Here is a 14631-nt window from a genome sequence, read left to right on the forward strand (position 1 = left end):
GAACTCTGTCCGAGAGCATAGGCTTCATCAATGCTCCCATGTGTCTATCTCTCTCCTCCCCTTGTAAAAAGACATCTCTACCTCTTGTTTTGGGGAGAAAGATATAGACACAAGGAGCTCGGACAGAGAACCACCTCCCTTTTTTATTTTACTTTCCAAATCCAAAGAATTTAGATGCAAAATAATTATAAAAAATGGAATGATTAAGAGTAAGAGACATAACCATGTGGTGTAAAGTTCCTTTATTAGTTTTGAAATTTTCACTTCCGTTCCCTTCAATTTCCCTTGCAACCAAACGGAATCTACGTGCATAAAAAGGGTGTATCCACTGCATGAGGCTCCCGCCACACGGGGTCTAGAGAGGGTCATAATATACGCAATCTTACCCCTGCTTTCAGCAAAGAGACTGTTTCCAGACTCAAACCTGTGATCTCTTGATCACAATGGAACAATCTTAACCATTGCACCAAAGCCCACCCTCCTAAGTTACCTAGAAATACATTCCTTTCTTATTGATTTTCTTCTTCCTTCTCCACTGGTGAAGGACAACTTGATCCTTTTGCCCTAGTAAAGATGAATTCTAGGTCTAGGGACCACATACAAAGGGAAAGCTAGCAAGGGTAGAACCTTGGTTACTTTTCAAAGTTCATGGCAATGATCTCTCATCAGCAATAACCAATTCTTCCTTAGAGAACAGCATATGATGGTAATGGTCTGCCACACCATCTGGTGGAATGACAGAGAGTGTGCAATTGTGCAAGATTTGTTATCATCAACACAGACTACCAGAGATTGTGAGACATTCCATCCTCCTTGGCAAGAGTTAGATCGGGCAACTCTCTCTCCTTATTCCTTAGTAGGGGGCACGTAGTATGAGTACATTACTGACCCCATGGGTGATGGGACCTCCTCACCTTCTCCTTAACAGGCAAGCATGTTAAGGTTATTATTTAACTGTTTATGGAGGACCTCAACGTGCAATGCAAGTTGTCTATGTCACACAACAATACAAAACGGATCTGGGTTACCAAGATTCTCATCTCTAGACCACATGGTTGTTAACAGGCTACTTGAAATTGTTTTGCTGAAAAGACAAACAAAATATATTGAAACAAAGAACCTGAAACTATCAGTGTCCACAATTTTCAAGCAGAATGACTTCCCAGGCCAGAGGTCACTCCAGACAAGGTTTAGGGCACACACCTCTCCAAGTTAGGATCCATTAATTGGATTTGGAGGTTCATAACTAGGCCCCTCCACAGATCACCCTTGATTCTGGAGGAAGAGTCAGTATGACACAGCCACAGCAAAAACTCGGGAATTTTGGCCAAATTTGATGTTAAAATTCTCTTCAAGTTGAACCTGACTGCATTGAAAATCAAGGACAACTCATTAAGGCGAAAACCACAGACAGAAAGACAGAAAGATAGAATGAGAAAAATGGCCAATGATATTGAGAAATAGGTATAAGGTTACATCTGTGAGAGCTTTTGCTCCATCCATTCTTCCATCGGAATTGGGTTAAATCCCAATTGTTAGTTCAATAGTATTGTCAATGACAAACACAATAAAATTAGACTCATTGAAAGGAAACCAGCAATCAAATAGTAGCAATGAAAAATAATACAGTTTTCTGAACAAAATTCTGGTTGGGATATTAGAAGAAACCTATCACTTGCTGGGTCTTCCTCTCTTTCCTGCTTTTCCCCTCCCCCGACCACGCCCTGACTTTTTCTTCTCCTCTATTGGAAGTTTTTTTGCACCCCTACCTCGACCTCTACCAGATGATTTACCACCGCGTTGCTTCTTGTCTTCTTGCTGGCCATTAGCATCCTCTTCACTATCATCATCATCATCATCATCTTCATCTTCATCTTCATCACCATGTTTCTCTTCGTCTTCGGAGTCAGATTCCAAAGGCTTCTTCTTTTTCTTTGAGTTAGCAGACTCCTTAGCAGCATTCCTTACCCCAGTTCTCTTGACTGCAGAATTTTTGCTCTCAGGTTCTTCACCAACTGTTAAAGGAGAAATTTAATTTTACTACGAAGAAATCCAAGATCTGAATTATATAACATCTGGAAATGACACAACGTGTCGAGTCAAGAACATGTCGCATCTTAAATTGCTAAGCCTCATTACTGAACTTGCGAATGCAAACCCACAATTCTCAAGAACTGATTTGGCCACATGACCCCTCCCCCCCCCCCCCCCCCAAATATATATATATATATAGCCAATCGACTAGGCGCATAATTCAAAGTATAAGCCCACAGCACAATGCATATTGATATTGGATCTATCCAAGGTAATAAAAAGATACAATGGAATGATGAAAATTTCAGAATATTGCTGGGTATCAACTGTAGATACATATCTGTTAACTTTCCTACTTCAGTTTCCAGATCAGTGGTGTAGGACCATATTGATCCTACACTTAAAAATTGCTGGAGTCCAGTTCAGTATCATAGATTCCAAAAGCAATGCCATGAATGGCTGGGTAACAAAGGAAACATACCAATACACACAAGCATTTGATGGTTTTGCCTAATTTTGTTCCTCTATTCTGCAAGGGAACATAGAGTTAATTTTATTCATCTGTGACAAGTTCTTCACTGTTATTTTGAGAATTCTTCGCATTCTTAATCAAGCTGGCCAGTCTCTTGCAATCATGGAGCAAATTAGTGTTTCTGCTGGATTTCTTCAACAATGTTGACCAACCTTTCGACAGATCTTGATCTATTATAATGTTCTTTGCTATTGTTGCAAATAATATGACCATTAAAAGTACCAACCAATTGCAACAAATAACTAAGATATTTTGAACATTAGACAAGGTTCTTCTTCCCTCACCACCACCATCCCGGGAGATGAACATACGAAAGGTTACTGAAGTTCACAGCTGCTATGTGATGAGTATTTTGGTGGACAGGTGGGGGGTCCTTCTTATGGAGGATCTGACACCCATCTCTCATCACTCAAGTTTTACCAGATCGTGGAAATGCCACTGAACTTTAATATGTAATATTGGAGGTTATTGGCATCTTCATAATTTTCCACAAATTTGGATGCATTTTTAGCCCTCTTATTATGCTCAAATTAATTGGAATTTGATGAATTATTGCATGAACCAATGTTTGTCATGTGATATGGGTTAAAATTTGGCAATTATTACCAAGGTAAAAGTACTAAGGTAACTTCATATTATTAGAATTGATTTGTCCAGGTCAATCTAATCTTATGCAGACATATATAACTTCCATGCCATTCTAGAAAATTTGTATAGCAATTTAAAAATTTTAGCGTACCTTCAGCAGAAGCTTTGCCATCATAAATATTGAGCTGCCAAAAACAGGGAGAATCAGATGCATATTATTAGCAGAAATTAAGCTAGCAGCAACAAAGAAATAGATAAAATACAGTGATATTGAAATAGGCAAGTATGGGAATTACATAAAAACCATCCCTACATTTTTCTTTTTTAACATGATAAATCATTGAATTTTTTCAAATGAACAATTGTAATGGCACTTCCAGTTTCAAAAATCAAATTCAGATCGGGCAAACCACCAATTTGATTTGCAATCGGCCAAACCTGATCTTGATTTCACCCAATTCTGAAAATGGTGTTTGTACCAAGTCTGACCGAGTCTTGACCAATTAAGGCTGGATTCGAATCAGAATAGATGGATACAGATGAACAGATCTAATGCCTAATCTAGGTTTTAAAAACTTGCTTCCAGTTTCCATGCAAAGTATTGGAATAGACTGGCTCAGCAAGGTATGTATGTAAACACAATGTCCGATCCAAGAGTATATTCGAGAAATGAATGTTTCTTGCTCTAAATGACAGAAGGAGACCATTGCATGCCTACTTGCCAAGACATCATTGGGGATATCCACAGGCACAAGGCACTGGAAAAGCTAAAAAGATAATAGGAGAAAAAGATTTAAAAAAAAAAACACCCTGACCACATGTCCCTAATAAAAAAATATCGTGTATTCAGTATTCAAAAAGGACTCCATTTCTCATCTTCTGAGTGAAAGACCATGAACGGCTGAATGCAGACAGTAACAACGGTTAACGTATTTCAGAAACATAAAATTACTGAAACATGGAACTTTCCAGTGGCAATCCCAAGCCCAGATAAAGGCTACTTGTTGGACCAGACTAGAACCCATCATGCAAACAAAAAACCTTTGCCTAAGCTGCTGGTTGGGATAGGCTTTGGGTTGAGTGGACTTTGGCATTCCTGAGCTTCCCCCCATAGTTGTTGAGGCGCAAGGTGAGGCAATGCGCTGGCTAGGAGCCTTGAGGTCTAAGTGAGGCTTTATTTGTCAAGACGTGCATAAAACAGGTTTAGTTTAGGACCTTCCAGGCTATGTTAGGACTTACTGTTTACTAATATCCAGAACAAAATGTCAATATTTAGTCCACTTAGAAGTGATATAAACTATAAACTAAAGAGGGGAATGAAGCATTCACCAATGAATCAAGGATCATTCAACATTCACTAAAACAAGCAAAAATGATCAGTTAAATATTTATTTTCCAATTAAATTAATTTTACGCTAAGTTATAATCATTTTTCCAATTTAAACCCTTAAAGAAATGATAATGCAACAAGGTGCATCATAAAAGCATACAACCATACACATGAGTTAAAGGGGGAAAAACCCTAAAATGATGCTCGACTAGGTCAAAACCAGGCCAAGGAGACTCTTAGGTGATGGCCAACTTGTAAAAAACCAGGTGAAACTATCCCATTTTGAAGGGCCTTGGGGCCTAGGTGAAGCCTAGGGAGGCCTTGACAACCATAGCTTCACCTTTTCATATAAGAGAACTTCACAAAAGCCTCTTAAAAGCCCTTTACGAAAAGCATCAATGAAGGTGGCAACCCCCCTGCCTCCTCCATGACTAGATATGCCAGTCTTGTTTTACCCAAGTAGGTACTGCATTACCACCAACCATAGATTTCATACCCGTTCAAAAAGTGAACTGTAGAAAAAAAGGGAAAATTGTTTGAAGTAAAAAACCAACATACACTCAGATTTTACCTGGTCAAGTCGGTCACCAACATTTGTCCTATCAACAACAATCATAGAAAGGCCCAAACCACAAGCGACACTACAGGAAATTAAATAACTAAATCAGTGTCACCACAGCAAGCATTGAATACCTCCAGGGAGAATAAGCCACTCAATTACACACCTGATAACATGCATACCCTCTAATATATCAACCTTTTTGGGAATCGAAGAAGACCTATCATGGAAGATGACTCACATCAGTGATGGTTAAAAAAAATACTAGAAGGAAAAGGACAGATACTTCTTAGTAAAAAGGAGCAAGGAATCATTGTTGACATCAAAAGAGGGGGGACACGTACTTTTGTCCATCAGGGCCATATCCAAGCTCACCATACACAGCATGTCCCCAACTTATACATGAATCGTCAGCACCACAGAAATGGTGCATGGAGCCTGAATCAATGCAACGTATATTCCAGCCACTGGTGACAAATTATTCAGAAAATAAGTGAGCAACAATATGAATACAGTTATCTTTTCTTTGAACATTATTACAAGTGTTCAACTTTATATAGTATCTGACAAATGGAACACAGGACTTGGCATCAACCAGTCTTTTATAAGTACTGGAAATATAGGTGGCTATCAGAAACTCTCTCTTTCTCCTGAGATTTTTTTTTAAAGATAAATTTTTTCAGGAGTTTATCAAATATTACTGGTTATCTTCCACTTATTATGTCTTTGTTTTCATTTAGCTGCAAACATTTGATTCATGTAACAGGAGAAAGATTTCCCATTCCTCAGCCAGAAAGATACGCAGCCATGAAAGAGGGATTAAGTCGAACAGAATCTTCAAGAGTATGTCAAAACATTACTGGTTTTCCTGCACTTAATATGTTTTTGTTTTCATTTAACTGCAATGTTTTTCCCTTTTTTTGGGTTTTTTTTATTTGTTGGGGGGGGGGGGGGGGAGGTTGGTACTGTTTAACTGCAATGTCAATCCTCAGAAAATGCACTAAATCTGCAACTAACATGCCTGTTTACCAGTTTGTGTTCATTTGTAACCAACAAAAAGAATAACTAATCAAGGATAGAAGACGGCAATCATTAGCAAGAAGGTAAAGTATGTCTGTAAGGCACAACCTTAAATCCATTAGAGGCTTTGGATACATCCAATCATCGCCTGTAGTCTTTATCTTGCCCCACATATACAACTGCCCTCCACCTGGAAAAGAAAACAAAAATAAGAAACATCACCAGTCAGGCTGGAAACCTACTCTTTCACACATACACACACACACACATAAATGGAGACTTAATTATTTTCCTTTTCATTTATAACATAAGGGAAAAGGCTAGGCAAACCGCTGGTGTACTGTAAGCTAGCACCCACTGTGTCTATCTCTCTCTTCCGGCCTTTAAAATGGCTCCCTTACCCCTCCTGTATGATACCCCATCCCGCACCCAATTGGTACTGCCCGCTAGTTTACCACACACGGGCGGTGTGCCTATCCCTCTCCCTAAATATAAACACCTTTTCAAAAGGATAACAATCAATTTGTTAAAACGGAACACCAAAACAAAACACAAGAGTTTAAACGCAGTAAAGGAAAAGCAGATAAAAAGCCAGAAGCAAAAAAATATGAAAAATTGCCCCTCCCTAAAATGGAAGACTCAACCCAAATGCAAAAAATCATCATGCTTTACATTCCAAGTCTTTCAAGGGTGTAAGCAATTTGCATTTCCATTCCAATGAGATGTAAGGAAGAGGCAACAGCATGAACTTGTCTGATCATGTGCAAAAATCTCCAAGCCCGGACATTCCACAAAACAAGAAATATCCGTAAACCTCTTGGCATTTTGAATGTTATATTTTGTTCCCACAATTGTGTGACACAACTCCATAACATCTAGTTACAATAAAACAGCCGAGACACTCTTGATACAAAATGATAATTTCATTACTTTCATCAGTTTACCAATATTTAAAATTTCAAATGAAGCACTACAGATCATTCAGATCATAAAAAAGATTTCAATGAGTTTCACTGATCATTACAATAGGATTCATAACCCCTTATAAGAACTCCAACGCTTATTAAGTTCCTGCCATAGATCATTTAACTAAAATGTCCTTCACCCAAAGCTTAAAAAACCTAGTTATAATTTCCAGTGATATTTCTTACCATTATGGTTCTTCGCGATTACTTAGGACATGATACATATTACTGATAACAAACCCATTTATGGATAAGGCAACAGCTTGTATATAAATTATACGTTCCTCAGCAGACGCAAGAAAAACTATGAGGTTACCCTTCTATCTTTATTCCTAACCTCTAGTTCGAATTTTAAAAGGGAGGATATTTTATATCTTAACTCAGTAAGTTCTTGTTTTAAAGAAAAACATTAGATGCTTCAACTGACTAAAATGCCAGCAAACCCACAGGATTGAAATAGAAGTAATTTCAAAGATAGGAAGACATGGAAACTAAGACTTTTCTTTTATTTTTTGCGTGTGTGGGAGGGGGGAGATAGAAGAAGTGGATAGCAAGTAATGTCATCAAATTTACAATGCTTGATAAGCCAGATTTTTTTTAACTTCAATAAACCATACAAGAGGCTGTACTGCCCGCTAATCCGCTAAAAGTCTAAAAGTAAGTTTAGGGTTTCTTTCCCACTATCTTTAGGCTTGTCCCTAGTCCCCAGATTTTAAAAACATCTGAACTGGCACTTAAAGAAAACGAGGACAGATTGTTCTCCTTCCCCTCTTTCCCCATTATTTCAGAAGAGTCAAAGAAAACAAGAAGTTGGTCAGAAGTAGCAAAGAAAAAGATCCCTAAAGACCAAACCCAAACAAAATAAAAGAAACATATATCAAGAAATTTTCATCATAAAGCCTTCGCATTGAATGCAATATAGTGGACCAACAAATACCAGCAGTGCATGCAGAATTAACAGAACCAGCTGAAACCAAGGCATTAGGAGGTAGAACATTGTTTCTTGAAAAGACTTCAACGCGACGAGGAACCCATTCATCCTTCTGCTCTCTATGTCCAAGCCTATATGGCCAACGCAAGCAGTTGCAAACAGAACATCAGCACAACCATGAACAAATTCAAACAGTTAATTGGAAGGAAACCATATTTTTTAACTTCCCTCCTTTATCTGGCATTTTCTTCTTGAGGGGTAGGAGGGGGGCCAAAATAACATGCATAAAAAGTGACATACAAAACAGCAGTTGCTGACATTCCAACCTTCCATAGCCACCAAATCCCCACCTGAATATGCATCAGAACAAGAAAGAGGCTTACGTCATACAATAATACAAAATATATCTTCTGGGAAACCTTTCACTAGAAAAAAGATGAAATAATATTACAGCAACAGAAGAAGTACATACGTATAAACGAAGCCTTTTGAGTCCACAGCAACTGGAAATGGCAAATTATAGGTATCAATACTATAACAGTATGAAAAAAACAAACCATGTACAGCAAGAAGCCATAACAGAACATAGGAAGGGAAGATGTTCCAGTTAACCTGTATGATTTGTGCCACATGCAACTTTTACAATAGTGTCTCCAGCAAGCGAAGCTATAGCTTTCGGGCGAGGCTGGGGCTCATAAGCAAGTCTCACTGAACTTTCTTTAGTATTGTACTGCAAGGTATCCAACATTCTTTCAAGATTCTAGGCAAAATCCAGCATTCAAGTAAAAAGGATCAAACCTTTCTAGAAAATACCTCATTGTCTGTTCCATGTCCAAGTTGACCATATTGTGGAAGACCAGCAGTTCTGATAACCAACAAGCAGAATAGCAGATACATCAGCAAGAGACAGACAATATGAAGAGGCATAAGGCAGCCATCTAGGCCACCACAAAGATGCAAAGTAATCAACACATTCAGAATTAAGGAAATATGAAAATAGCAAATCTGCAAACCATACAATATCGACGATCCTTCAACAGAAGATAGCCACACAGTAAAGTCAGCCCCACAAACAGCATTTGTGACATCAGAAACCAGACAGCGGACTGGGGATAGCTCAAATTCTACAGAAATTTGAATGAAGATGTTATTAAATTACCCGAAGAATGTTCCCATGCAAATAAATTTACCATGGTTACGAAATTCTACAGAAATAGATGTTCAGCAAGAACAACTGAAACAATAAAAAACGCATCCTCCAGTCACTTCGCAATATTTGTTTAAAGAATTGTCAGAATCCACTTAAACTGAGATGACAGGTTTACATCTTCTCAGGGTTAGGATCTGGCATAAACCAGTTCACTTTAAAATCATAGAAATGATAGAAAGATGAGAAATGTTGAAGTCCTTGAAATGGAGATGTAAATTATAAATTAGAGATTTAAGAAAAAATTGTAAAAAGACACTAGAACAGACCAATTCCTCAGGTAAATGCAAAACACAAGGAATTCTTAGCCACATATAATGTACATGTGATGAAAAAGGTTACAACGAGTATGAAGTGACAAGTAAACGAAGAACATTCAAGACAATAGTGGTCCGACAAAATGAACCTCAAGCATAATGCTTCCAGAGAGGAGACTCAAAGGCAATTGATAGCAAGCTTGCACAAAATAGGAATGATGTTGAATACAATGTCCTTGTAACGAAAAAGGTTACATCAAATACAGAAATGAAAACAGTGAACATAGATATGCAAATACAATTTGATCTACAACCTCAAAACCAAAATAGAAACTGTAACATCTGCAACCTCACAACCTCAGTCCCCAAAAATTTAATCTACTGTCCTACAATTTAATTGTCACTTGTTGATTTAAGATGAATTCTTTAAGAGAACCAATGAATGGAAGCAGGTCCAAAATCAAACTTGCCCTCATTTATTCAAAATAAATAGAGAAAGAAGGGTTATTTGCCACCTGCATATCTACATCACAGGTCTCATGCATGTTTCTTCCAAGCAGAGAAAGACAATAACAAGCAAACATAGACATAACATTAGCAAATAACAGACATTTTGTCCTACCTAGCCACGATCACCAATGCTCTCATCCAGAATGCATGCCTAAGAAATTGCAGGAGTCAATGGTCATATAAGGAAACACTGATGAAAACTCCAAAAGATGACTTACCATTCTTTACTGAACCAGAACCCAACTGCCCATGCTTGTTCCATCCAAAAGAGAAGGAGTTGCCATCTTCAGTTACAACCACGACATGGCCCCTACCAGCACCTGCTCTAATGATTTTGTGTCTACACCGAACAGCATCATATAATTCAGATTTTCACTAGCATAAATCAACCAGGCAATTAGTTAACTGTATACCTTCACATGGAATCAGAAGAAGCCAACTAGGAAACAAAAATGATCAAGTTGCAGCTTAATATAAAGTAAATGCAAGTTCCCTATCTAACTTGACATATGATTCTTAAGAGACAAAATGTTCAACAACTTATTCCTAATCAGATATAAAATTGTTAATAAATTGCATCCAACACAAAATGATGCTGGGTTATTAGAGCTTGGGAATACTAGTTCAAGTTTGTCTGGCATAATAGTCCAACACAAAATGATGCAATTGTGAATAAATGCATCCAACACAACTACATGGGCATTGCATATGATCTGGCTTACTAGAGCTTGGGAATAATAGTTCAAGTTCGTTAATTTATGTTTAAAATACAATGCTTGAACCAAGAGAAATGCAAATTACTTCAATAGGTCCGACACGACTGTAGGCCTATCGCGCTGAAGGTAATCTCCATGTCCCAGCTGTCCCTTCTGCAAACCCTTAAGTCATTAGTACAAGATTATATCACTTTAAAAACAAAACAAAAAAAGTGTACGTATTGTTATACCTCATTCCGACCCCAAGTATAGCAGCGACCTTCAACATCTAACGCCACACAATGACAAGAAGCTACATGGGCATTGACAGAGAAAACCATACACAAGAACTCTATTAGGACCTCTTGCAAGGAAATGAACGTAGACAAAATACATGGAAAAGCACTATTGAACCTCAATACATTTCGATGATCATTAGTAGCCGTGTAAGCTAATGACTAGAACAGTTTAGTGGCATAAGCAACTATCCAACTGATCAAACCAGTAGTAGTTCAAGCAAATGAATGAACTTACTGCAACCCGAAGCAACGAAACAAATGTCGATGCCAACGAGTGGACGCAAGCGAGTTGGGGAGACCAAGTTTGATTCAACCGGAGCTCCTCGACGGCCGATAGAATCCCAGTTGGTTGCTCCACAGAACAACAACTCTCCACCCACCTTCACCGTCGTTTTTTCCTCCTCCGGCTTTTTATCCGTTTCCACAGCCGACATCTCTGGTCAGTGAGAACTAAGAAAACCCACAAAAAAAAAGGAATCAATCCGATAAACTAACTACTGGAACCAAGAAGGAGGTGAAGAGCAGGGAAGGTAATGGGAGGTTGGGTTTAACGGCTAGTCGAGGGAAGCGGATTTGGCCCTAGATCTGAAAGAGGGAAAGAAAAAAAAAACGAAACTTCAACCCCTGTTGAAACAAAAAAAGTTGGAAACAGCGGAAATAGAAAATAGAAAATGTGAGAGATTGATTTCCTTCGCTTCCTCGATTTATTATTTGTTAGATTCTTGGGAATGGACCAACTCACTCTAACTAGTCACTACTTTATGGCCAATGGGTATTTGGGTTTTTTGCTTTAGAATTCAAAACGGCATTACCAATCCCCTCCACATTACCCTCCCTCCTTTTTTGAATTTTCTTACATCTCTCTTTTTTCCAATTTTTTTGGACGGTTTTGTTCTTCATATGCTTTGGTGAATCTTCCAATTCAAATTAGAATCAGCTGTGCTTGATTTCGAATCTAGATTGATTTTTTTTTAACAAATCTTTTGAATTGACGGCAAATCATGTTTGATTTTAGGGGCGATGTTTTCTGTGCTGCAGCGTAGTCTGCTCCCCGTTGCGGCACAAAGAACATTCTCCCTTGATTTTAATATTTGTTCATTAATTTTCTTTTTTAATTAAAATAGCAAAAAATTAATGAAACTTACCTCTTGTAGTAAAATCCCCGAGGTACTCCCAAATTTTGTGAAATAGGGTTTCAACAAATTTTATTCGATTCCAAAATAAGTATCCTCTATATAAAAGAGCGATTTATCTCAATTGAATTTAACTGTCAAATATAAAGTTGTCAAAGTTGAATTTACAACAAAATAATATATAACGTCATATCTACAAATGAGAAAATAGCATTAAGCTGAAATTGACCAAACAAATAAAGGATGACATCTGGGATTAACACATAAAACTTTATATCTTTCTTTCATATGACTTCTCTAAAACGTATTTGGGTAGCTGTGTGGCTGGAATTAAAAATTGAGTACCTCCATGGATCTTCCATCCTTGATGTTGTAAGGAATTTTATAAAATCACTCTTAATATCTAAAACTCGTTGTTTTAATTTCCTTACCATATTTGCCATTACTTGCTACTTTTTGTGGATTGAAAGAAACCGAAGTATATGGTTTGTGTCCTCTCCTAACTCACAAAACATCGTAAAGAATATTAACGGTTGGTTAAAATATTTGAAAAAAAAAAAACTTCTTCGATTGTTTTGGATCTAGGGCATTTTAGCTGGACTAAGCACCGAGGTCTTTTCCCACCTAATACTTGTATTCTCATGTGTGCTGGAAATGTAGATCTTAATTCTGGTGAGGTTGAGTGAGTGTTCATATGCGTTGTTAATAGAACTTTTCAATGTGTAACTTTAAACTTTGGTTTTTCAGAGAACGAGGAACTACCAAAAGCAAGAGGTATACTCAAAGGTTTGCAAAAAGCTTGGTAGTTAAATCTCACTAACCTCACCATTTGGACTGACAAGTATGGAGATGGTAAAGCTTCTACATCATGACTTGGAACAATGGCCATGCGAACCATTTTCCTTTTTGTTGGAAATTAAATCTATGTGTGCTCATTTTAAGACAATTAATGTTGTGAACCAGGATTGCTCTCTGATGTTTTTAGCTTATGGTCTGATGTCCAAGTTTCTCTCATACCCATGGGTTGCTAAGCTTGGATTGATGACCGGGGAAGCTATTCTTCTTTTTCATTTTTTTTTTGGGGTAAAAGGACATCTATTGATAAGTTTGGGCAGTACACGTGTTGGAGGAACTGTAGTTTTCAATCAACTACGGCGTGGAATTTGGTCATATTGTCGTACACGGCATTGACAGAGCCTTCCGTGCTAAGGTGTCAACCACTAAATTGACTTTCCTAGGAATAAAAGAGAATCTACAATCTAAGACACAAGTGCTCAGATATTTGATATCCTCAATGATAGGCTCCAAAGATAAAGGAGGCAGCTTCGGTTTGGCTTGGAGATAGGATATAACAGTGCTGCTATCAGATTCCACCATCAGTTGGTCCACAGCTAGACCAATACCCTCCAAAAGCCCATCCCTGATGGCAATTGCTTCTCCTTCCTCAAATGTAAGAACCATAAAGCTCGCTAGGCACTCTCGGTTGCGACCATCAGATTTGTTGTTCTTGTAGAGAGAAGCCCAATGTTGGATCCAGTCCGAAAGCTTTAGAGAAGAGCTATTTGGCAATCTAACAGAGAGGGGGCAGCCGAACCAGGCTGCTTGAGAGAAAGGGCAGAGGAAGCTATTCTTCTTAACGACTGTCCATACTACCAATTGTGCAATAAGATTTTGAGGCATTCAGCCTCTAGGCTAATCAGTCAATCTTTCATTTGTGTATTCAAAGTGTTCTACTTGTTGGGTTTGTGTCTTTTATCTTTAATGTTGGATGGATTTGAGTCAATGCTCTCAATGGATTGTCTATTAGGGTTTTCTAATAGTGATTGAGTGGAATCTTCCAAGATGGTGGAGTTTTTCAAAAGTGGAATCTTCCAAGGATTAAGTAGTCTGAAACAAAAAGAGAGAGAATGAGAGGAAAGAGAATAGTGTAAAAGAGAGTGTTCCAATCTGAAAATTAAATCCCAAAGATTGTACTATATTTCTTCTCTTTATCTTAATGAAAAATGGGATTTCACTCGATGAATGTAGCTGATATTATCAAACCACGTAAATCCAATCTGGCTCTCCTGCAGCAGTGGTGGAAAATTAAGGGGTGTTTGGATCATTTAATAAGTGGGTCTCCCTGTGAAATGACCAAACCCCTTGTTTTTACTGGGCTGGATCCTCCATCTCCCGCCATGGTTGGAGGAGAGCCAAGTCCTCTCATGTCTCTTTGTGTGTATGTTTTTTTTTGTTTTGTTCATTTACCCCAACACTAGTGCTGTTGAGCTAGAAATGAGAGCCTAAGCAAATGGCAATGAACATTTTCTTTTGTGTCTAGAATGTGAAGACAGGAAAACCGAAAACATGAGTGGGATGAGGACATCAACAATCCCACTCATGGCTGCTTGAAGAAAAACTTTAGTTTATTTAGTAGTGCTTGTAACTAAAACATCCTTTCACCAAGTAACAGACTAAAACACCCTCATGATGCATTTCTTTTGCCTAGTTTGGTCTACAGGCATAATCAACATATTTGATTTTCTCTCCCAGGCTTCGAGATTTTGTTTTGCTCCCCAACCAAGTTGATCC

General features: G+C 38.0%; 1 protein-coding gene across 1 annotated transcript; it reads right to left on the bottom strand.

Moving 5' to 3' along the window:
- Window positions 1-1432: 1432 nt before the first annotated feature.
- LOC122662469 (protein RCC2 homolog) lies at window positions 1433-11601 on the bottom strand. Its single transcript, XM_043858100.1, has 16 exons — window positions 11163-11601; window positions 10880-10941; window positions 10735-10802; window positions 10152-10273; window positions 8978-9083; window positions 8773-8824; window positions 8572-8689; window positions 8432-8462; window positions 8286-8309; window positions 7966-8090; window positions 6172-6253; window positions 5388-5510; window positions 5210-5263; window positions 5056-5125; window positions 3306-3339; window positions 1433-2015 (listed from the first exon to the last, which is right to left on the bottom strand). Exons 1-16 carry the CDS (start codon window positions 11359-11361, stop codon window positions 1672-1674), a joined length of 1614 nt encoding a protein of 537 aa, XP_043714035.1. The 5' UTR covers window positions 11362-11601; the 3' UTR covers window positions 1433-1671.
- Between the last annotated feature and the right edge of the window lie 3030 nt (window positions 11602-14631).

The sequence above is a fragment of the Telopea speciosissima genome, chromosome 5, assembly GCF_018873765.1.
Source record: "Telopea speciosissima isolate NSW1024214 ecotype Mountain lineage chromosome 5, Tspe_v1, whole genome shotgun sequence".
Taxonomy (NCBI): Eukaryota; Viridiplantae; Streptophyta; class Magnoliopsida; order Proteales; family Proteaceae; genus Telopea; species Telopea speciosissima.